We start from the raw sequence: 22,440 nt of genomic DNA on the forward strand, positions 1-22,440 counted from the left end.
GAGGCCGCCCTCTTCCAAGATGGCCGCCGCCACGGCTTCGCCGCGCTGCCCCTTCCCTGCGCCGGTAGCGGGCGGGCAGCCGAACCCCAGCCTGGAAGGTAAACATCGGCCCGACCTGGGCTGCCCACCCCGACCCACAAACGTTTGTGGTGGGATCATGTCTTTTTTTTGTTTGTTTGTTTTGCAAGGCAAATGGGGTTAAGTGGCTTGCCCAAGGCCACACAGCTAGGTAATTATTAAGTGTATGAGACTGGATTTGAACCCAGGTCCTCCTGACTCCAGGGCCGGTGCTCTATCCGCTGCGCCGCCTAGCCGCCCCCGATTATATATATCTTTTTAAATCACAACCGCAGGTGCCTAATAAATGCGTGAATAAAAGGATATAATTGCAGCTTTGGAATTTGCTATAAGGTACAAGTGAATGGTGTAGGGAAATGAAATTCAGAGAAATATGCCAATGTTTACATTCTATAAAAAAGAGATGAGAGCCTTTGAGCAGGAAAGGATGCAAAAAGATAAGGGAGGTATCCCAGAAGAACAATGTTCTAAAAGAAATGCCTACTCCACCTAAGATAAAAAATTTAGAGCAGCATGGAACCCTCAGGGTCATTCTGTCCAAGTTCCATATTTTTCAGATGAAGAAACTGAGGCCCAGATTAAGAATCTTGTCCAAGGCCACAAAGAGAATTAGGTGCTAAATTGGGGGTTCAATCTCATATCTTCTAATTCCAACTCCTACCAGTGAAATATTGACAACAGAAAGCAAATTTTAAAAAAAAAAGAATTTGAGATCAGACAAATCCATGGTGTTGGGAGCTAGGTTTTAAGATAAGTATGTAAATATATGAGTTGGTCAGAACTTTGCATAAGATAGAAAGGTCAAGGAAAATTATGGAAACCCAGTTTTTAACAGGATTTGGCAGGACACCCTTTCATTTTACAATGTGTTATGTGTCCTGAATTAAGTCCATAACATTTATTTCAAATAACTGTGTAAACAAGTAATTTTTTTTTCCAAAAGAAATTGAGACTGGTGTCTCTATAAAATAATTTAATAGTCAAGACAACTTTGAATAAGGCACTTGGTAACAGTTCAGATTTTACAAAACTGAGCAAGAACACAGAAACATGTACAAAAGGTCAGAGAGATGAGGGAAAAAAACAAAAGGACAATTATACATCCCTGTCATGAAAGAAGGTCACCATGGTGATGGAATAATTATATATTAGAATAGTTGGACATAACTGTTTCTATGGAAAACCTGAATCAATTAAAATTCTATTTATCCCAGAGGAAGAAAATGTAGTATAGCAAAGATAAAGGTTAACTATATAGCTACCCTAAACATGAGATGCCTTACTCTTTACCCTTAATACTCAAGTCTCAAGTTAGAGGAGAATAGAGGGACAGAAACTAGAATTAAAAGAAGACTGTGTTTTAGGCCTCTACCATACAACAGTGGATAATCTCCCTTTTAGAATACCATAAATAAACATTTGGTAGATAAAATGTGGAGCATATTCTAGAATGGGACATGGGTACTAGCTGGACACTCCCTCTCAAATTTATCTTCAAATTTCAAGGTGACTAGCTAGAAAACTAAAGCCATTCTGTTCTTTGGAGTGAGTGCATGAATCATCTAACAAGCTAACTGGCCCCGAGGCATTCCTACCTCTGAGCAGGACACCACTTCCTAGGTCTTTGATAAAAGAAAACTAAACCTGAGTCCAATTTTGGCAAAATCATAGGGGAGGGACTGCTGCCTTTTTACTTTGTTCTGACATTGAGAACTTCAGGGAGTAGAACCTATACTTAACTCCCTTTTTGGTCCCAAAACATTTTGTCACTGTGAATAAGGTACCAAGAAGGGCTGAAGTCTCCACCTTAATCCATTAGAACTTGATTTGTATGACCAGCTAAACTCCTAATGGAGAGCATCAGTCCTTTTACCCCTTTCCTTCTGTTTCTATTGCAATCCTCACAGCATTTCTACCAGACTCCTATCTCTTTAAACCCTCAGTTCTTATCGCTGCCCTCCCAAAAGATAGATGGCCTGACCTCATACTTTACAGAGAAGATATAACCATTGAGTGTGAGCTTCTTCACATCTTTCCCAGATTCCTTCACCCACATTCCTGAAATATATCTGGGTAGTAACGACAGTGCACAGGGGGATCCCGGGGACCCTGGTCAGAGGATTCTGCTGCAGATTGTCTTGCTGATGGCATGCTTCTCCAAATCTCAGTGCCAGAACGATGGATCCACTGGTGCGCTTCAAGGGCATATTTCCGCTTGAACCGTTTCCCACACTCAGAACAGGGAAAGGGCCTTTCATCAGAATGAATACGCCTGTGGCTTATCAGCAAAGAGGAATATGTGAAGCGGCAACCACACTCAGCACAGGAATATGGTTTCTCCCCTGTGTGAGTACGACGGTGAGTAGCCAGTTGGTAGGGATAGACAAACTGACGCTTGCAGTCAGGACAAGAATATGGCTTCTCACCTGTGTGTGTGCGTCGCTGATGGATGACTAGTGACCTTCTCTGTCTGAAACAGCGTCCACATTCAGGGCATGTATAGGGCTTCTCACCTGTGTGAATGAGCTGGTGTTGGACAAGGTACTTCTTTTGAAAGAATCGTGCCTCACACTGATCACAAGGATATGGACGCTCCCCAGAATGCATCCGCTGGTGGCTGACCAGTAAATAGGGATAGGCAAAGTGGCGTCCACAATCAGGACACATATATGACCGCTTTCGGGTCGTATTACATTGGTGGAGTTCAGTGACAGAGTGTTTAGGTAAAGTCTTGCCACAGTCGGTGCAGGAAGAGTTTTCTTGTTCTTGAGGCAGAGCCTTAATTGACAGATTTTTCTTCCTATGTGCTTCAACAGGTTTGTGTACTCCAGGCCCTTCTGGCTTCCATATCTCAGTCATGCTCCTTGCTCCTATTAGAAAAAAAAAAAGCAAGAGTCTAGAGTTCAGATTTAAGGTCTGCCAGGTTTTTTCCAATAATACCTTTTTCAAATATGGCTAGAAACACATCTCCCAAGCAAGACATGGAAAATGGCTGGATTCAAAGACACTGACTCACATATTCAAGATAGGGAAATCATTCTCTGTAGCCAGTTTGGTGCGCACAGGTGTTTTTGTAAATTTTCAGTCACCATATAGCTAATGTAGGTTCAGAAGGGCTAGAGAGGTTCAGCCCTTCCTCCCCTACAGGATAGTTAGTGTTTGAGGAACGAGAGCTCTGTTGAAAAGCAAGAAGCTAAGTAACACAAGTGAACTTTATAATCTTAATTATATAATTAATATTCATATTGATCGTAAAGTTTCTATAATAAGAGTTTTGAGATTCATTGAGGCCCAACATTCAGCAACACAAATAGTTCATCAAACAATCATCTAGCCATTTATTAGTCTCACTAAGAAGTAGGGGGAATATTGAGAATGGCATGAGAAATATTTAAGGGGCAGTTAGGTAGTATAGTGAATAGTCAGGAAGATTCATCATTCTCATCTTTCTGAGTTCAAATCATACCCCAGACCATTTACTAGCTGGGAAACCCTACCCAAGTCACTTCACCCTGTTTACCTCAGTTTCCTCATTTGAAAAATGAACTGGAGAAGGAAATGACAAACCACTCCAATATCTTTTCTAAGAAAACCCCCAATGGTGTCACAAAGCGTTGGACACAACTGAAATACAGGGATACCAATTGTGCACAGCAGAACCCAAGAATTAGGGATTGAATCCCCCAGAGTAGTGTGGAGAACAAAAATCTCAGTCTGAAAGACTAACTGGGACACCGACGAGTAGGGAATAGGCTTTCCTAGCGCTCCCCCGGGAAAGCCGTGGGTGTCCTGGGCTGCAATGTCGTCTCACCTCCGCAATCTTCTGTTGCTGTCTTGCCTGCCTCCTCGGGGTCCCGGGCATCCGGACCCCAGACCTCCGTCCCTTCATCCAGCCAGCAGATAAGGCCAGGTTTGGGGCCCGGGAAACCTGGAAGGTGAGTAGAAAGTTGGCAGGGCCCAGGCCAGGGCAGGGCCCAGGGCAGGGCCCAGGCCAGGGCAGGCCACGCCCCCGGGTGCGAGCCCCGCCCCGCCCCGCCCCCCGCGCCCCTCACCCAGCGCGCCCAGGTGGCCGTAGGTCTCGCGCATGACGTCCCGGTAGAGCGCCCTCTGCGCGGGCCGCAGCCGCCCCCACTCGTCGGGGGAGAAGTACACGGCCACGTCGGCGAAGCTGACCGGGCCCCCGGCCGCGGGCCCCGGCCCGGCCCCGCTCATGCCGCGCCCCGGGCAGCTCCCTCGCGCCCTTCCCTTCTCGGACGCGCGAGCTCTGGCTCGGGAGACCCCGGTCCTCGAGGCCGGAGGAGCGGGTCGGGCTGGGTCACGTGAGCACTGCCCGGAAGTGAAGCGCCGGAAGTCGGTCGGTGCCCTCAGAAAAGTTGGCGGCGCCCCGGCTTCCCTGCCCCTCCGTACACCGAGGCTCCTGGCTGGCTCCGGAGCGGCGACCTTTCCCAACATGGCGACCGGCCCGGTTCAGCGCCCTGAGAGCCCCCTCCTCCAGCCTCCGACTGCGGTGGCCCGGCGCCCCGCGCGCTGCGGGGCCCCGAGGGCTTGGAGTAAGAGTGGCCCCCGCGGCGGGGCCTTACCTTGGCAGAGAGCGGGCACGGGGCTCCCCGGGCTGTTTGCGTCGCGTTAGGGGGTTCGGCCGGGCCTGGAGGCCGGAAGAGCCGAGTTTGAATCTAGCGCCTGACGGAGACGCCACCGCACCCTTGTCCGCCTCAGTTTCCTCGTCTGTGAACTGGAGACCATCAGCACCCTCCTCCCAAGGGGGTCGTGAAGGCCAGATGAGAGCATAACTGCCCGTGGCTTTGGCACAGGCTCTGGCCCGGCCAGCTGTACAAATGCAGCCACTGCCCCAACTCTCAGTGACAGTTCTAACCATAGGACCCAGGCTCCTCCAGGGCCGCTCTCCCCTCTCCACATCTTCCTCTTCATAGAAACGTGGTATTCCTAAAACCTTCATTCTTCTACTCTAGAAGCCTTAGCTCATCTCTGTTCCTCCTAGAATCAATGCCAGTGTCTTTGGCCGTTAAAGCCTTCACATCCTGGCCCCAGAATGGAAGGATCCTGAAAAATAATTGAGTTAAAAATAGGATAACAAAGTTTAAAAAAATTCAAACATCTCAATCTAGACGTCTCAAACTTAAAATGTCCTTCTGCAACTGCCCTATTTCTGACAGAGTACCACCATTCTTATGTTCACTCTGATCTGTAGCTTAGGAGTCTTTCTTAGCTTTTCATCCATTTTGGACCCCTTAGTTATTTAGTTTCACACAGATTCAGCCTTTCGTATCTATTCCCTTCTCACACCACATTACTGCCCTAATCCAGGATTCTTACAAACTCTCTCTTTTCTTGTATCCATCTTCCAAGCTCTCTACTCCAGCTTCCCAATGGCTGTCCAATGGACATTTCTAAAGGACAGGTCTGAACAGAAGATTCACTGGTTTCATCTTACTTCTATGATAAAATGCCAAATTTCTTCCAATGACATTTAAAATCCTTTATCTTTCCAGACTCCTCTCTCATTACTCCTTGTAGAGGGCCAGCCCCTGGGAGTGATAGTCACATATCCTTGGTGACTTTTTCCATCAAAGATATGTGTGGATTATTGCTCTTTGTATGGATTTGTTGGTTCACCAGTGAACCCTGACCTGGGACAATTTGTGGCTCCAGAGGTCATTGTGAAAGGTCTTTCTGATAGAGAAGTATGCAGATTTCTAGGAACAAATATTGTAAATTTACCCAGGAAATTGTGAAACTGGGTCTCCTTTAACTGGTCATTCCTGAGTTAAGTTTTTGCTATAAAAAGTCTGAGTTTCCAAAAATAAAGTTGGTAGATTTTCACTTCCCAACCTTTCATGTTTAGGTATGTTTTTCCACCCAAGCTGACTCTCAGAAATTCATGCCCAGACCCATGGCAGGATATAACTCCTCATATATTTTATATATCAACCCTTCCAAACTGGCCTACTGGATTTGATGATGATAGTGTTTGTCCTTCATTCTCAAAGAAGACCATGACATCAGGGAAGTGATGCCAAGACAAGAACATGAATGCATTTGAGTGAGGGAGTACTGTGCTAAGTTACCAGCCTCACTTTCTCCCCTTTAGTTTTTTGGGTTTTTTCCCAAGGCAATGGGGTTAAGGGGCTTGCCCAAGGCCACATAGGTAATTATTAAGTGTCTGAGGCTGGATTTGAACTCAGGTACTCCTGACTCCAGGGCTCGTGCTCTATCCACTGCACCACCTAGCTGCCCCTCTCACTTTCTTCTCCAGAGCCATCTGGGACAAGTGGCCAGATATGAATCAGGATGATGGAGATGACCCTGGATTTGAGGCAATCAGGGTTAAGTGACTTGACCAAGGTCACACAGCTGGCAAATGTCTGAGGTCAACTCTAAACTCAGGTCCTCCTAATTTCAGAGCCAGCATTCTTTTTTTAAAAAAAATTTTAGGTTTATTTTATTTTATTTTTTGCAAGGAAAATGGGGTTAAGTGGCTTGCCCAAGGCCACACAGCTAGGTAATTATTGTCTGAGACTGGATTTGAACTCAGGTACTCCTGACTCCAGGGCTGGTGCTTTATCCACTGTGCCACCTAGCCACCCCAGAGCTGGCATTCTACCCATCTAGTTGCCCCATTACCTCCCCGATGTACACTGTACATGATCTTCCATCTTTTGTTTCCATGCTTGGATTCATCATCACCTCAGTTTATTGGAATCACAGCTGCCTATTAGACTAAGCTCAAGTGCCACCTTTTTTCAGACTTCTCTGATTCCTTCAGTTGTTGTCCCACCCAATTATTCTGTCTTTATTTCTCTGTATATCTGCTAGTCAGCAACCATTTATTATAAGTACCTTCTCCAAGGAGTCCACAATCTTAGCAGCAAAGACAACATACAAACAACTCTATAGAAAAAAAAAAGCTTTTATATGCACACACACTTACAATAAATTGGAGATTATTTAAGAGCAAAGAAACTAAGATCAAAGCAGGCTGGGCTTCTTGCAGAAGGACTTTAACTGAGGGTTGAAGGAAGCCAGGGAGTAGAGATAGGAAGGGAGAGAGTTCCAGGTATGGGGGATATAATGTTTCCAGTTGAGAGATGGAGTGTAGCGTTTCAGGAACAGCAAGGAAACCAGTGTTATGAACCACCAGTCGTGTTATTTCCCTTCAGGAGCTATTTGAGATCTTTAAGGGTAGGCATATAACAGATGTTTGTCTTTTGAGAATTTTGTGGGTATGGCAAACTTGTGCAATTCATATTCTCTTTTTTAAATTTTTTTGTAAGCTAGTGGGGTTAAGTGATTTGCCCAAGGTCACACAGGTAAATTAAGTGTCTGAGGCTGGATTTGAACTCAAGTCCTCCTGATTCTAGGGCTGATGCTTTATCCACTGCGCCACCTAGTCAACCCCTGCTCATCATTTCTTAAAGTACAATAGTTTATTCTAACACAGCCATATACAACAATTTGTTTACTTATTCCTCAATTGAGTGACATTCCCTCAATTTTCAATTCCCAAAGAGCTGCTTTGAATATTTTTGTGCATATAGGTCCAGTTTCATTTTTTAAAATATATTTGGGATATAAATGCCAACACACCTTTCTACACATATTGGGTGCTTCACAAATTGAAGTGAAAGACAAATTGAAAGGAAATGAAAGACCTGGACTCAAGCAGGGCAGACTCTTAAGTATATAAATGCTATCAAGTAGTCATAGGAGCCTGGAAGCCTTATGGAAATGTGAAAGTCCATTCCAATATGCCACTGATTTTATGGATGCTTTTATTCCCTTTGGGGGTGTACATTTCAACTCATCCATGACTACACATCCTGTGAGACTCTAATCCATGTCTTCCCATAAGTTTGCCACAAGGAATCCACCCAATGAGCTGAAGGCCTTTTTTGTTCTTTCTTGGCAATGGGGTTGCCAATGGAGTATCATAGTGGAAAGAGTCCTCCTTAGAGCTTAGAATCAGGAAACCTTGAGCTCAAATCCTTAAACTCTTACTGGCTGAAAGTGGCACTAGGGAAATCATTTAATTTCTGTCTGTCTCATTTTCCTTATCTGTAAAATGGCGATAATAGTAGCCACCTTCTAGGGTTGTTGTGAGGATAAATTGAGGTATTTGAGAAGTGCTTTGTGAACCTTAAGTTGCCATATTATGTTGCCATATTCTTGCTATTATTGTCACATAGCTAGCCCATCAATCTTATATTTGATTATAATGATATCCTTTATTATTCATTCCCACTAGTAGTTTTTTTCCCATTCCAAACAATTATCATACATTTGTTTTATTCTCAAGCGGCTTTAGTTTCCTATACAACCTATTCAGAAGAATACTGATAAAAAGATGCTGCTTAAGGTTTCATCTCACATCTAGCTTTAAATCATGGAATGGATGTTGCTTCAGACAAACTGAGTTCTGGGAAACATCTTGGCTTAAAAAGGCCAAGATCGGGGGTGGCTAGGTGGTGTAGTAGATAAAGCACTGGCCCTGGAATCAGGAGTACCTGGGTTCAAATCCGGTCTCAGACACTTAATAATTACCTGGCTGTGTGGCCTTGGGCAAGCCACTTAACCCAGTCTGCCTTGCAAAAACCTAAAAAAAAATTTTTTTTTAAAATAAATAAAAAGGCCAAGATCTCTCACTGTATCTGGGGTCAATTGCTAGTCTTCCTGACCTACATCTTGCCACTGGATTTCAATGCCTGTAGAGAGTGAGGCTTATGGCTTTGCCCAACTGAGTCTCACTTATATCCAATTAACTTGCAAGTCAAGATATCACTCTCCTGATGTTACACTCTTGCAGAGTTGACAAAAAAAGAAAATGACAGATGTTGGAAGGGCAGCATTTAAACAAGGACATTGATGCTCCTTTGGTAGAGCTGTGAATTGGTCCAATCATTTTAGAAAACAATTTAAAACTGGGTCCCAAAAGTTGCTAAATTGTTTATACTTTCACCATTATTAGACCTCTATGTACAAAGATATCAAAGAGAAGAGAAAAAAAATACATATATATATATATATATATATATATGGCAGCTTTTTGTAGTGGCAAAGTATTGGAAACCAAGAGGATAGCCATCCACTGAGAAATGGTTGATGACTTGTTCATTTGAATATAATGAAATACTGTTGTACAGTAAGAAGTTATATAAGGAGTGGTTTCAGAAGAGCCTGAAAAAAGTTATATGAATTGATGATAAGGGAATTAAGAATCTGTAGAATAATTCACAATTCAAATTATAAAAGTAATATAGCAAAATCAAACAATTTTGAAAGTTTATAAGGATGATCAACCATGAATTCAGAGGACCAATGATGAATAATACTATCCATATTCTAACAGAGAAGGGATGAATGATTTATATAGAATGAAAAACACATTTTTGTGTATGGTCAATATGTTTTGTTTGTCTATGCTTATTTGGCTTTAGAGTTTTTTGTTTCTGAAGTAGAAGATTTGGAGAGTAGATGAAAGAAAACTAAGCTTGATAAATTTCTAATAAGTTAATTAAAATTAAAAAAAGAAACAGAACTTTACTTCAGGGTAAAGGTTGGGTTCATTAAAATAACTTTGCAGTTCTCCAAAAGCAAATGAACACATTCTCCTCTTCTTATTAAATTACAAACTCTTCTTTATTTACAAACTCTATATTCATCCAACTAGGTACTGTAGGTTGGACAATAAGCTTCATCCATTTGGTTTTTCCTGTGTTGACTGAAACTAAACACTTTTTTTTTTTAAGTTTTGAGTTTTAGGGGTAGCTAGGTGGCGCAGTAGATAGAGCACTGGCCCTAGAGTCAGGAGTACTTGAGTTCAAATTTGACCTCAGACACTTAATAATTACCTAGCTGTGTAGCCTTGGGCAAGCCACTTAACCCCATTTGCCCTGCAAAAGCCTAAAAAAAAAAGTTTTGAGATTTACAATTTTTCCCCTCTTCTTGCTTCTCTCTCCCCCCACCCCCCACAGAAGGCAGTCTATTAGTCTTTACATTGTTTCCATGGATACATTGATCTCAGTTGAATGTGATGAGAGAAAAATCATTCTTTTTTTTAGAAAGATTTTTATTTTGAGTTTTACAATTTTTCCCCAATTCTTGCTTCCCTCCACCACCCCACCCCCCAAAAAGGCATTCTGTTAAGTCTTTACACTGTTTCCATGGATACATTGATCTCAGTTGAATGTGCTGAGAGAGAAAAATCATATCCTCAAGGAAGAAAAAATAAAGTATATGAGATAGCAAAATTACACAATAAGATAACGGTTTTTTTTTTCTAAATTGAAGGTAATAGTCTTTGGTCTTTGTTCAAACTCCACAATTCTTTCTCTGGATACAAATGGTCTTCTCCATTGCAGATAGCCCAAAATTGTCCCTGGTTGTTGCACTGATGGAATGAGCAAGTCCATCAAGGTTGTTCATCACCCCATGTTGCTGTTAGGGTGTACAATGTTTTTCTGGTTCTTCTCATCTTACTCCACATGAGATCATGCAAATCCTTCCAGGCTTCCCTGAATTCCCATCCCTCCTGGTTTCTAATAGAACAATAGTGTTCCATGACATAATATACCACAGTTTGTTAAGTCATTCCCCAATTGAAGGACATTCACTTAATTTCCAATTTTTTGTCACCACAAATAGGGCTGCTATGAATATTTTTGTGCAAGTGATGTTTTTACCCTTTTACATCATCTCTTCAGGGTATAGACCCAGTAGTAGTATTGCCCGATCAAAGGGTATGCACATTGCTCTCCAGAAAGGTTGGATGAATTCACAGCTCCCCCACAATGTATTAGTGTCCCAGATTTCCCACATCCCTTCCAACATTGATCACTGTCCTTTCTGGTCATATTGGCCAGAGACTGAACACTTTTAAATGATTGTGGATTTCATTTAGGAGACTGAAATGTGCTGAGACTTCCTGAAATCAGCATGTTGTCGACAAATAGAATTATCTGAGGGACTTCACCATCTCTAATAAGGATTGTTAAACTTTTTGTGTTATGGAGATCTTGAGCAGTCTAGTGAGGCCCATGGGCCCCGCTAATAATAATGTTTTTAGCTCCATAAAATAAAATACATAGGATCACAAAGGAAACCAATTATATTTAAATAGCTATCAGAATATTAAAAAAATAAGTGCTCAGATTACAGGTTAAAGATTCCTGATTAAGGGGTGGCTGGGTGGCTAGGTGGCGTAGTGGATAAAGCACCAGCCCTGGAGTCAGGAGTACTTGAGTTCAAATTTGACCTCAGACACTTAATAATTACCTAGCTGTGTGGCCTTGGGCAAGCCACTTCACCCCGTTTGCCTTGCAAAAACCTAAAAAAAAAAAACAACCAACCAAAAAACAAACAAACAAAAAAAAAAGATTCCTGATTTATAGGGAATTTATATGTAATGACTGTCCTAATATGACAACAGCAAATACATCTGGCAAAGCATGAATCTACTTGTTTTATGCCTACTCATTACTACTAATGATTAAAGTGTTATTATACAAAGTTATTTGTCTTATCTTTCAGGGAATTTTGCATAACTTTGACATGTCCAAAGAGAGATATTTTATTGAAAGTGTTTAAAAATAGGGTGGTTAGGTGGTGCAAGTGGATAGAGCACCAGTCCTGGAGTCAGGAGTACCTGAGTTCAAATAATTACCTAGCTGTGTGGCTTTGAGTAAATCCTTAACCCCATTGCTTTGCAAAAACCTAAAAAAAAAAAAGTGTTTAAAATAGGAAGCATTTTTCTCTACTATATCAAATGCATTTAAAAAGCTTAAAGATTTTCAAAGTAGGAACTTGTATTCTCTATATTTTCCATTCAATTATGTGATGGTAAAGATGTTAACTGTTATAAAATATTGCTAATAAAAGACTACCTCTTCTAAACTTGAATTCAGGTTTAAATCATTCTTTTGAAAGTTTTATATGGAAGGGAATATGGACAAATCAATGAATAGGTTTTTAAAAAAATTTTTTTAGTGAATAATTTTTGGGTAGCAATAAGGTCTAAAACATTTTCCACTCCTTTGGTATGTTTCCTTCCAGATTACCTGAAAAGTGACTTTTCCCCTTTAAAAGATGCCTCCTATTGCATTCAAATTCTCCTATGCATGCTTGTTTTAGTCCAACCAATTTTACCATCTTTGTTTATGTGTTTGTCATTTCTACTTCCTCAAAAAGTACATTTGGGAATGTCATGTTAAGATCCAGATGAGGTGCGCCACTGTCTTTTCATCATTAAGGGCAAGAAGTATTAATATACAGATTGAAAGGGATTGGGGCACTCCTGGGAAAGAAAAGGTACAGAAAAATAGCAAGTTAAGAGATATTTTTAAAACCATTTGTTACATGCCCTTGTGTTTATGAACTCAGTGTTGCAATACACTTTATCTCAAGGTAAGAAAAACAATCACCACAGTAATAATTATAATAGTAAGTATTTATATAGTACTTTGAAGTCTGCAAAATGCTTTATAAATATCTCATATAATAATGATAAGAACTGGCATTTATATAGCACTTTAAGGTTTACAAAACATTTTACAATTATCTCATTTGATCTTCAATTTTGCAGATGTAGAAACTGAATCAGAGAGAGATTAAGTGACTTTACCTGGGGCCACATGGTTAGTAGTATCTCAGACTCAATTTAAAGTCAGAATTTCTTACTCCAAGTTCTATGATGTATGTTCTCCAAATTGCTTATATTTAATAGAGTATGGAAACAGTTAAAATGCAACTTTGCCAGAAGAGACTATAAAGGCCCACAGGCTAGTCCATTCCCAGGAGAGGCAGGGAGAACAGATACAAAATTCAGAATCCAGAGGGGCTAGCCAGTTCAAATATTCTCTATTTTGTGGAATAGGTCTGCCAATCTTTGGATTATACACCTGAATATCTGATGAGTAGTCTGTACACTGATCTTTTCTATGAGGAAAAGCTAAACCTTGGAAAAGCATAAGATGGGGCAGCTAGGAGGCCAAGTGGATAGAGCACTGGTCACGGAGTCAGGAGGACCTGAGTTCAAATGTGGCCTCATACATTTAATAATTGCCTGTGTGACCTTGGGCAAGTCACTCTTAACCCCATTGCATTACATAAAAATTTTTTTAAAAAAGCATAAAATCCAAGTCCAGGTGAGTAAATAAGCAGATTTTTTTGGTCTACTTATTCACTATGGGAGGATGGCCTAACTCCCTTCTTGAACCTGTAACATCTTGGTCCTAAGATCCAGGAACCAAGAAACACTGAGTTCTTATCTTTAATCCAACAGAATTTCAAGACTGGTTCTCATGTTAATTCCATTCAACTTCAACCCTTACCTCACCATACCAATCTTTTTACTCCTGTGATGGTCTCATTAATGTATCTTACTCTTATCCTTTTATCCCATGGACAATTAGGTGACCTGATCTCATACTTTATGGAAAAGACTACTATCTGTATTATAAACTCCTTGTTCTGAGCCTGGCCACATCACCCACACTCCTGGGATATATCTGGATAATAACAACAGTGTCCTAGTGGATCTTGGGCATCAGTCTCTTCTGCAGACTGTCTTTCCCAACATTCACTCCTCCCAAGCTTAGGGTCAGGATGATGGATTCACTGGTGACTCTCAGAATATACTTTCATTTGAAGCATTTCCACTCAGGAAAAAGGGTGCTCTGCTGAATGAATTCATGAGTAAAGAGTACCAGTAAGAAGGAATGAAGTGAAATGAAGCCTACACTGAGTACATGGATAAGATTTTTCTCCTGTGTGAGTTTGCCAATGAATAGCCAGGAGAGATGTATAGGCAAAAAAGTACCCAAAGTCAGTATAAGAGTGTGACTTTCATCAGTATGAGTATGATGGGGCCAAGGCCCCCCTTTGAAGCAGCATCCACTTTCAGAGTAAGTAAAGGGCTTCTCTCTTAAGTGGATTAGTTGGTGTTGTATAAGGTACTTTTTCTTCTTATTTTTTAATTTAAAAATTTTTCCCCTAGCTATATGCAAAAACAAGTTTCAACATTTACTTCCAAAATCTTGAGTAGCTATTCCACTCCGGGAGTGAGGCAAGATTCTTTCAGCAAAAGTACCTGGTGTTACATACCCAATTGGGTCTAGAAATCTGTCTTACCCTAGAGGAAAAGAGGAGAGGAAAGGGGAGGAGGGAGAGGGAGGGAGAGGGGAAAGGGGGGGGGAAATGTATGTGATAGAAGGGAGGGAAGATTATGGGAGAGAGGGTAATCAGATGCAATACACTTTTGAGGAGGGACAGAATGAAAGGAGAGAGAAAATAGAATTAATAGAGGTGAAGGTGAAATAAGATGGAAGTAAATATAGCTAGCAATGTCAACTGTGGGGAAAAATATTGAAACAAGTTTCTCTGATAAAAACCTCATTTCTCAAACATAGAGAACTGAGTCAAATTTATAAAAAAAATAAGATCCATTTCCCAATTGATACATGATCAAGAGATATGAACTGTTTGTAGATGAGGTTACCAATACTATCTATTTTTTTTCAGGGTTTTTTTTTTTTTAACAAGGCAAATGGGGTTAAGTGGCTTGCCCAAGGCCACACAGCTAGGTAATAATTTTTAAGTGTCTGAGGGCTGCTTTATCCACTGCGCCACCTAGCCGCACCCCCCCACCCCCCACCCAATACTATCTATTTAAATTGTTTTTAAAAGTCCTATCTCACCCCCACCCCCACCCCTGTCCTCCTCCCTGTTTTCCTGGACCAGCCAGGCCTCAGTGTTGGTGCAGATGTCCCGGAGAGCTGAAGCTCTCTTTGGGGCTGTATATTTCTGGCCCATCATTATGTTCAACCTCATGTCTCTGAACAGCCTAGAGTTCATGGAATTAGTGATTAGATAACTACTGCTCACAGGATTCCCCCAAAGCACCTTGGTCATCTTGTTTGTCGCCTTACTGTAGTGTGCAAATCATTAAAGAAGGAGAAAGGCTCCAGCCCTAGAGGAAATAAAGGAATCTGCCAAAGAGAGGCTGCATAGGAAGAAAAAGAAAAGAGGAGGAAAAAGAGGAATCTGTACCATCACCACTCCTAGCTTTCCCCCAAGACCCTCCAAGTAGCCCACAGCCCTGCCCTAACCCCCTAGGTTCTAGGCCACAAGGGAGGCAAAGCCTTCAACACCAAATAAAATGTTTTGCTACAACAAAAAAAAAAATGTCCTTAGTATTGGTGGGAGAAATATGGGTTGGCAAAATTCTGAGGTACTACCTTATACTTGGATTTGCTAATAGGACAGAGGGAGAAAATGATAAATGTTGGAAGGGATGTAAGGAAATTAAGATATTGATGCATTGTTGAAGGAGTTGTGAAATGATTCAACAATTCTGTAGAGAAATTTGAAACTATATCCAAAGGGCTATAAAACTATGCCTTCCCTTTGCCCTAGTAGTACCACTGCTAGGTTCATATGCCAGAAGAAATACAGGAAGAAAAGAATCCATATGTATAGAAATATTTATAGGAGCTCTCTTCTGGTGGTGGGGAGCTAGAGATTGAGGAGATGCCCAATGGTTGGGGAATAGCTGAACAAATTGTAGTATGTGATTGTGATGAAATGCTGTTTTTTTTATGGGAAATGATGAACATGATACTCTCAGTAAAAGTCTTACACAAAAAGATGCAAAGGGAAATGTATCTTATACAAAGTAACAATAATATTGCAGGATGACCTACCTTTTTTCAGAAATGCTGTGATACAAGAGAACTCTGAAGGACTTGTGATAAAGAATGCTATCCATTCCCAAAATAGAGCTGATGGTAGTGTCTGAATACAAACTGAAGCATCCTTTTTGTTTTTAAGATTGTCTAAAAAATTGTGGTATTTCTAAGCTCATCTTCCACCACTCTGCCACTGTTCTTGCAGTGTATGGGGACTATGAACTGTTTTGTGTTTTTCTTTATCTCAGGTTTCTATGGAGTATGAAGTGATCAGACTAGACAGGTTGAATCTCTCTATACTGGCTGGTTCTCAGAAAACAGAAACTGTTTCCTGGGACAATGCTAGGCAACAGGGAACCAAAAAAAAAATCTATCTTCTTTCAAATCCAGCTTTTCAAAGATAGTTCAGGTAAGATACTTAAAATTGTGGGGTTTTTTCCTCTTTTATATACACATTTGTAAGCAAGGTGACTCAGTGGATTGCTGGATCTGGAGTCAGGAGGACCTGAGTTCAAATGTGACTTCAGACACTTAATAATTGTCTAGCTGTGTGACCTTGGGCAAGTCACTTAATCCCACTGCCTTAAATAAATTAAAAAAAAAGCAAGAGCCACTTCTAGCTTGACAATGGACACAGAAACCAAAAAACCATCCTTCAGAGGCTGCTTCTTTTTTTTTAAAGGTATAGCAATAGCTTTAATAATACATTGCTCTGTTCACATAGATCACTAAAATGACTTCAATATACAACAGGTCACATGAAACCAAGCAGCCCTAAGAAAAGCCAGTACCACCAGCCAAGCATCTTCAGATTTGTTAAGATGGTGAAATAAAACTGGAATCCAAGTGCCCCTCACTGTGTTGCTTTGCTTTTCTTGTTTTTGCTCTTCTTGTCCCTCTTCTTTAGCCCATCCATATTGGCTCTCAGCCAGTTAGAATAGGCCATTTGGAATTTATTTACTTCTTTAGAGCTTACCACAGTACTGATCTTCTTTTTCCCATCAGTAGCCCTTAGCAAACACTTATTGTCTGAAGGCTCAAAGCCTTCCACAAACCCTTTCCGTGGAATGGGTTTAGTGCCACCATCATCTGCTCGCTCTCCAGCAGCACCATGGCCCTCCTCCGCCCCCAGAAGCTGCTTCTAATCAAGGCCAAGATCATACCACTTAGGCTAGCTACCATAGGTTCATAGGAGGTGAAAAGGACAAGGGGAAGGAAGAATTGACCCTTCAGGAGAAGCTGGAGACCGTTCTTCTGATTTATATTGTTTTTTAATGAAGACATGAGAACTATAGCTGGAGAGACAAAATCAAATCATTACCCCTGTGCAAACAGGTCTCTTATTTAACACTGAAAAAAACAAGGAATTAAATGTGACTAAATTCTGGTAACACCTTCCTCACAGGCAGTGTGGTACAATGAAAAAAAAATTGGCCCTGGGGTCAGAGGATTTAGATTCAAATTTTTCATCCTGCCCTTTACTAGCCATGGGGCCTAAATATCTCTGGGTTTTATCTGTAAAATGAAGGAGTTGGACATAATGGTTTCTAAGATCTCTTCCAGTTCCAGATCTTTTCATTCTTATGATTTGGCATGAGGCTCAAAATGAGATCATGTGTGTGCTAACATGATATGTAAAGTGATATATAAATGACTTATTCTTCAAAGAGGCACCATGGTTTGTGGAGAGAAGACTGGTCTTTAGCCAAATAGTTCTGGACAAGACCCAACTCTGACACCTACTTTTGTTTATATGCCCCTGAGCATGTAATTTTGACATAGCCTAAATTTATTCTCTAAGACTATAAATTGCAGTGGAGATACTGACCTCCCCTTGTAGACTCCTTAAAAAGAATCTACTTCATCAATGAAATAACAGGGTCAGACATAATAAACGTATTACTATGACTTGTTTGAAATAATAAAAATTTGGGGTGGCTAGGTGGCGCAGTGAATAGAGCACCTGCCCTAGAGTAAAGAAGACCTGAGTTCAAATCAAACCTGAGACACTTAATAATTGCCTAGCTGTATGGTCTTGGGCAAGCCACTTAACCCCATTTGCCTTGCAAAAACCTAATAATAATAATAATAATAATAATAACAATTCGTAGCCAATTCTGTGCTACCTGCCCTAGATCCATTATGATAAGAGTAGATGCTGTGGCTGCCCCAGTTGACTTCAGGAAGAGGAGCTGTCCAAGGCTGGAACAAACTGTAAAAAGGAAACAAAAATGTCAGAGCCAGTCAGGAGCCGGCCTTGCAGCAAGGACCCTTGCAGGGGCAAATGGACCTGAGCCAGTTCCAGTCGGGGGGAGGAGGGGAGCGGGGCAGTCTTCCCTCGGGGTCTCCCTTTTCTGCTGGGGGTCCTGGGCATCTGGACCCCAGACCTCTGGCTCTTGTTCTATCCGGGAGATGAGGGCGGGTTTGGGGCCTGGAAAACCTGGAAGGAGAACAGGGCTCGAGTCTGATGGGTGAGACCCCAACCCTCTCCAGCCCCGCCGCGCCCCTCACCCAGCCCAGGTGGTCGTAGGTCTCGCGCATGACGGCCTGGTAGAGCCCCACTCCTCGGGGGAGAAGTACGCTCCCGGCCCGCCGGCTCCCGGGCCGCCCGGCTCCCCCGCGAGTGTGCCCGGGACAGCCGAGGGTGCCCGGGACATCCGCGAGCCCACTCGGGAGCGGGAGGAGCCGAGGAAGCCGGATGCGGCAACGTGGGACCCCCGAGCCTAGACGCCTCACTTTAGTTCGTCTAGGGGATCCCCCAAAGCTAGGAGGGCCACTGGGCACCACCGCGCGCGGCCGAGCAGCCCCTGCCCACGGGAGGGCTACAGGCCGCCGGGGGCCACGCACACGCCGTTCCATCACTTAGTTGTGCCGGACTCTTCGCGGCCTCGCTTGGGGTTTGCTTGGCACCGACAGTGGAGTGGCTGGCCATTGCCGCCTCCGGATCAACTTACAGATGAGGAAACTGAGGCAGGCAAGGGTGCCGCGACCCGCCGGGGCCACGCTGCTGCTGGAGAGTGTCTGAGATCACACTGGACTCATCGGCTGTCCTCCCTGGCCCGCACTGTCCCTCCGGCCACCCAGCAGCTCCGCAAAATGCATGCCAGCAGTCTTGGGGGGAGGGAAGCTGTTAGCAGCTCCCAGGAAGGGTTCGAGCAAAGTAGAGCCCAGCTCCAGAAGCCGGGTCACTTCAGCTGGGAAGAAATCTGGGAATTTTAAATTTTAAAAGGAAGGTGTTGGTGAGGGATAAGCTTATTCCTCTTATGGGGGACAACCTGAACACAGGCACAATGATGGGAAGGAGATTACAGTGTGTAAGGAAATCATCAAGTCAGGACTAGAGGCTGGAATCATTAGGGAGACAGTGAAGCTTCTTGAGTGGAATAAAAGCTGCTCAAGTTATCATTCCCATTTTACAGATCAAATGAGAAAATGTTTTGAAGTCTTAACAGTGTTTATATTCCTCCCTTCTCTTTTTTATGATTTGTTTTTTAATATTTAATATTTATTTACTCTCATTTTGTACAAATAATGTTTTTTATACATTAATAAAATATTCTTGTTTAAGAGTAAATAAAATACCCCCTCCCCTAAAAACATATAGACTCGTTTGAGCGATAAAATAAAGGGGAGAGAAAAAAATTAAAATTAAAAAAATAATAGTAATAATTGTAGTTATGGCCAGGTGGTGCAATGGACAGAGCACCAGCCCTGGAGCCAGGAGCACCCGAGCCCATATCCGGCCCCATACACCCAACAATCACCCAGCCATGTCACACGCAAACCACCCCAACCCCACTGCCCTGCAAATACCAAAAAAAAAGAAAAAAAAGACCCAAAATAAAATAAAAAAGTAATAATAGTAGGGGTGGCCAGGTGGTGGACAGAGCATTGGCCCTTGAGCCAGGAGTACCCAGGTCCAAATCTGGCCTCAGACACCCAACGATCCCCCTGCTATGTGGCCCCAGGCAGGCCACCCAGCCCCATTTGCCCTGCAACCCCCAAAATAATAATACAAAATGTGCTTCAGTCTGTGTTCCAACACAACCAACTGTCACGATGTATCATGTTCTTTATGATAAGTCCATCACAAAAGTTACGTCCATATTTTTCCACCATTGCCATTGCTGATCGCAATTCCCTCCTTTCTTATTTCTCCATTACCATGTACTATATTTTCTCTCTCCTTTCACTGACTCTGCTGTAGGGTAACTGAGTGGTGCAGCAGACAGATCCCTGGTCCTGGAGCTAAGAGGCCCCAAGCCCCCCTACCACTCCTTAGGCCCAGCATCCACCTGGCCCTATAGTCCCAGATAGGCCATCCAATCCCACCCCTTGCAAGAAATAAAAAAGAAAATGTGTTATATATGACCACTCTCCCCCCATGGTCCATCCTCTCCTCCTTCATTCACATCCCACCCCTTCCCCCTGTCCCCCCCTTTCTTAGTCCAGATGCCTATTGAGTATATATATACCATTGAGTATATATGCTGTTTCCTCTCCTAGCCACCTCTGATGAGACCAAAGATTCCCTCATTCCCCCTTGCCTTCCCTCCTTCCATATCATTGCAATAGTTCATTGTAATAAAGAAAAATCTTACTATATGAAATATCTTGGCCTATTCCCCCCCTCTCCTCTTTCTTTCTCCCATTACATTTCTCTTTTTTCTATTGACTCCATTTTTATACCATATTTTATCTTCAAATTCAGCTTTCTCCTGTGCTTCAACTGTAAAAGCTCCTTCTACCTGCTCTATTAACTGAGAAGGTTCATATGAGTATTATCAGTGTCATTTTTCTATGCAGGAATACATGCAGTTCATCATCATTAAGTCCCTCATATTTTTCCCTTCTCCTCCAATCTCTATGCTTCACCTGAGTCCTGTATCTGAAGATCAAACCTTCTGTTCAGCTCTGGCCATTCCAACAGGAACATTTGAAATTCCCCTGGTTCATTGAAAGTCCATCTTTTTTTCCCTGGAAGAGGACATTCAGCCTTTCTGGGTAGTTGATTCTCGGTTGCATTCCAAGCTCTTTTGCCTTCCGGTATATTATATTCCAAGCCCTACGAGCTTTTAATGTAGTTGTTGCTAAGTCCTGTGTGATCCTGACTGCAGCTCCACGATATTTGAACTGTGTCCTTCCGGCTGCTTGTAATATTTTCTCTTTGACTTGGGAGTTCTGGAACTTGGCTATAATATTCCTAGGGGTTGGTTTTTTGGGGTCTCTTTCTCGGGGGGATTGGTGGATTCTCTCCATTTCTATTTTGCCCTCTGCTTCTAGGATATCAGGGCAATTTTCCTGCAGTAATTCTTTGAAAATGATGTCAAGGCTCTTTTCCTGATCATGACTTTCAGGTATTCCAATAATTTTTAAATTATCTTTCCTAAATTTGTTTTCCATATCAGTTGTTTTTTTCAACGAGATGTTTCACATTTTCTTCTAATTTTTCATTTTTTTGGTTTTGAAGTAATGAGTCCTGATTTCTCGTAAGTTCATCAATCTCCCTGAGTTCTATTCTTTGAAGGATTTGTTCTCCTCAGAGAGTTTTCTTATCTCTTTTTCCATCTGGCCAATTTTGCTTTTTAAAGCATTCTTCTCCTCAGTAACTTTTTGAACTGTTTTATCCATTTGACTTAAGCTGGTTTTTAGCATGCTATTCAGCATTTTTTTGGATTTCCTTGACTAGGCTGCTGACTTCATTTTCATGTTTTCCCTGCATCTCCCTCATTTCTTTTCCCAGTTTTTCTTTTAACTCCCTCATTTGATTTTTCAAAGTCTTTTTTGAGCTCTGTCATAGCCTGATCCCAATTTCTGTTTTTGTTGGAGTCTTTAGATGCAGGAGTTTGTGTTTCCTCATCTTCAGACTGAGTATATTGATCCTTCTTGGGATCATAGATAATGTATTTCTCAATGGTGTTCCTCTTTTTTCTCTGCTTGCTCATTTTCCCAGTCTAAGCCTGTTTTGGGGGTGCTTCCTGAGCTTTTGGGACTCTCCCACAAGGGTCTCAGTGTGTGAGGCTCTGTCCTCCCTCCTGGTCTGTGAATGACCATATGCATGCCCCACCCCCATGGGGCTGAGGTGGGGGGGGGGCCCTGCTGTTCTATGGCGGGGCCTAGACTACGATCATGATCTGAATGTGGTCAGAGCCCCAGAGTCCTGTTCCAGGGGTAGAGGACAGAGCTGGGCAGTTTCTCTCTTCATTCCCCTCCTTGGCTCAATGGGCTCATGCCCTGGGGCCTCCTGCTTACAGGCTCAGCCTGCTTCTGTTTCCTGGATCTGGAATGGAGTGGCCACACTTCCTGCTGTGTACCCTGAGGGCTGTACTTCACAGGCTCGCTCTGGCAGAAGTCTCCCCCCCCTTCCCCTAATTTGTGCCTGGTGCTCCCCAGGGTGCAGCTCAGGAAACTCCCCCGCTGCTGTGAGCCGGCTCAGCGGGCCACCCCTCTGGCGGGCCGCCCTTCCAACCCTGGGGAGCAGAGCCTTTCTGCTCTTTTCCAGGTTACCTTGAGTAGGAGAACTGCCTCACTGGGTCCCTCTGTGGGTTTTGTCTCTCGAAAATTTAAAGTCCTTAGTTTCAAAGATTTATGAGAGAGAGCCTAAGACAGGATCTGCTCTTGTCACCATCTTGGCTCCGCCCCCCCTTCTCTTTATAGATAAGGA

General features: G+C 42.6%; 1 protein-coding gene across 1 annotated transcript; it reads right to left on the reverse strand.

Annotated features, from left to right (window-relative positions):
• Positions 1 to 286: 286 nt before the first annotated feature.
• On the reverse strand, positions 287 to 4,352 carry LOC141502874 (uncharacterized). Its single transcript, XM_074207848.1, has 3 exons — positions 4,131 to 4,352; positions 3,890 to 4,006; positions 287 to 2,948 (listed from the first exon to the last, which is right to left on the reverse strand). The coding sequence occupies exons 1-3, from the start codon at positions 4,288 to 4,290 to the stop codon at positions 2,125 to 2,127; spliced, it is 1,101 nt and encodes a 366-aa protein (XP_074063949.1). The 5' UTR covers positions 4,291 to 4,352; the 3' UTR covers positions 287 to 2,124.
• Between the last annotated feature and the right edge of the window lie 18,088 nt (positions 4,353 to 22,440).

Source organism: Macrotis lagotis, chromosome X, assembly GCF_037893015.1.
Source record: "Macrotis lagotis isolate mMagLag1 chromosome X, bilby.v1.9.chrom.fasta, whole genome shotgun sequence".
Taxonomy (NCBI): domain Eukaryota; kingdom Metazoa; phylum Chordata; class Mammalia; order Peramelemorphia; family Peramelidae; genus Macrotis; species Macrotis lagotis.

What these genes read in the sequence shown, in the direction of transcription:
- LOC141502874 (XM_074207848.1), bottom strand. Translation starts at nt 4,290, where the DNA reads ATGAGCGGGGCCGGGCCGGGGCCCGCGGCCGGGGGCCCGGTCAGCTTC. An exon ending in CGGCCACCTGGGCGCGCTGG is followed by an intron (nt 4,007 to 4,130) that starts GTGAGGGGCGCG and finishes CTCACCTTCCAG; the next exon opens with GTTTCCCGGGCCCCAAACCT. An exon ending in AGCAACAGAAGATTGCGGAG is followed by an intron (nt 2,949 to 3,889) that starts GTGAGACGACAT and finishes TTTTTCTAATAG; the next exon opens with GAGCAAGGAGCATGACTGAG.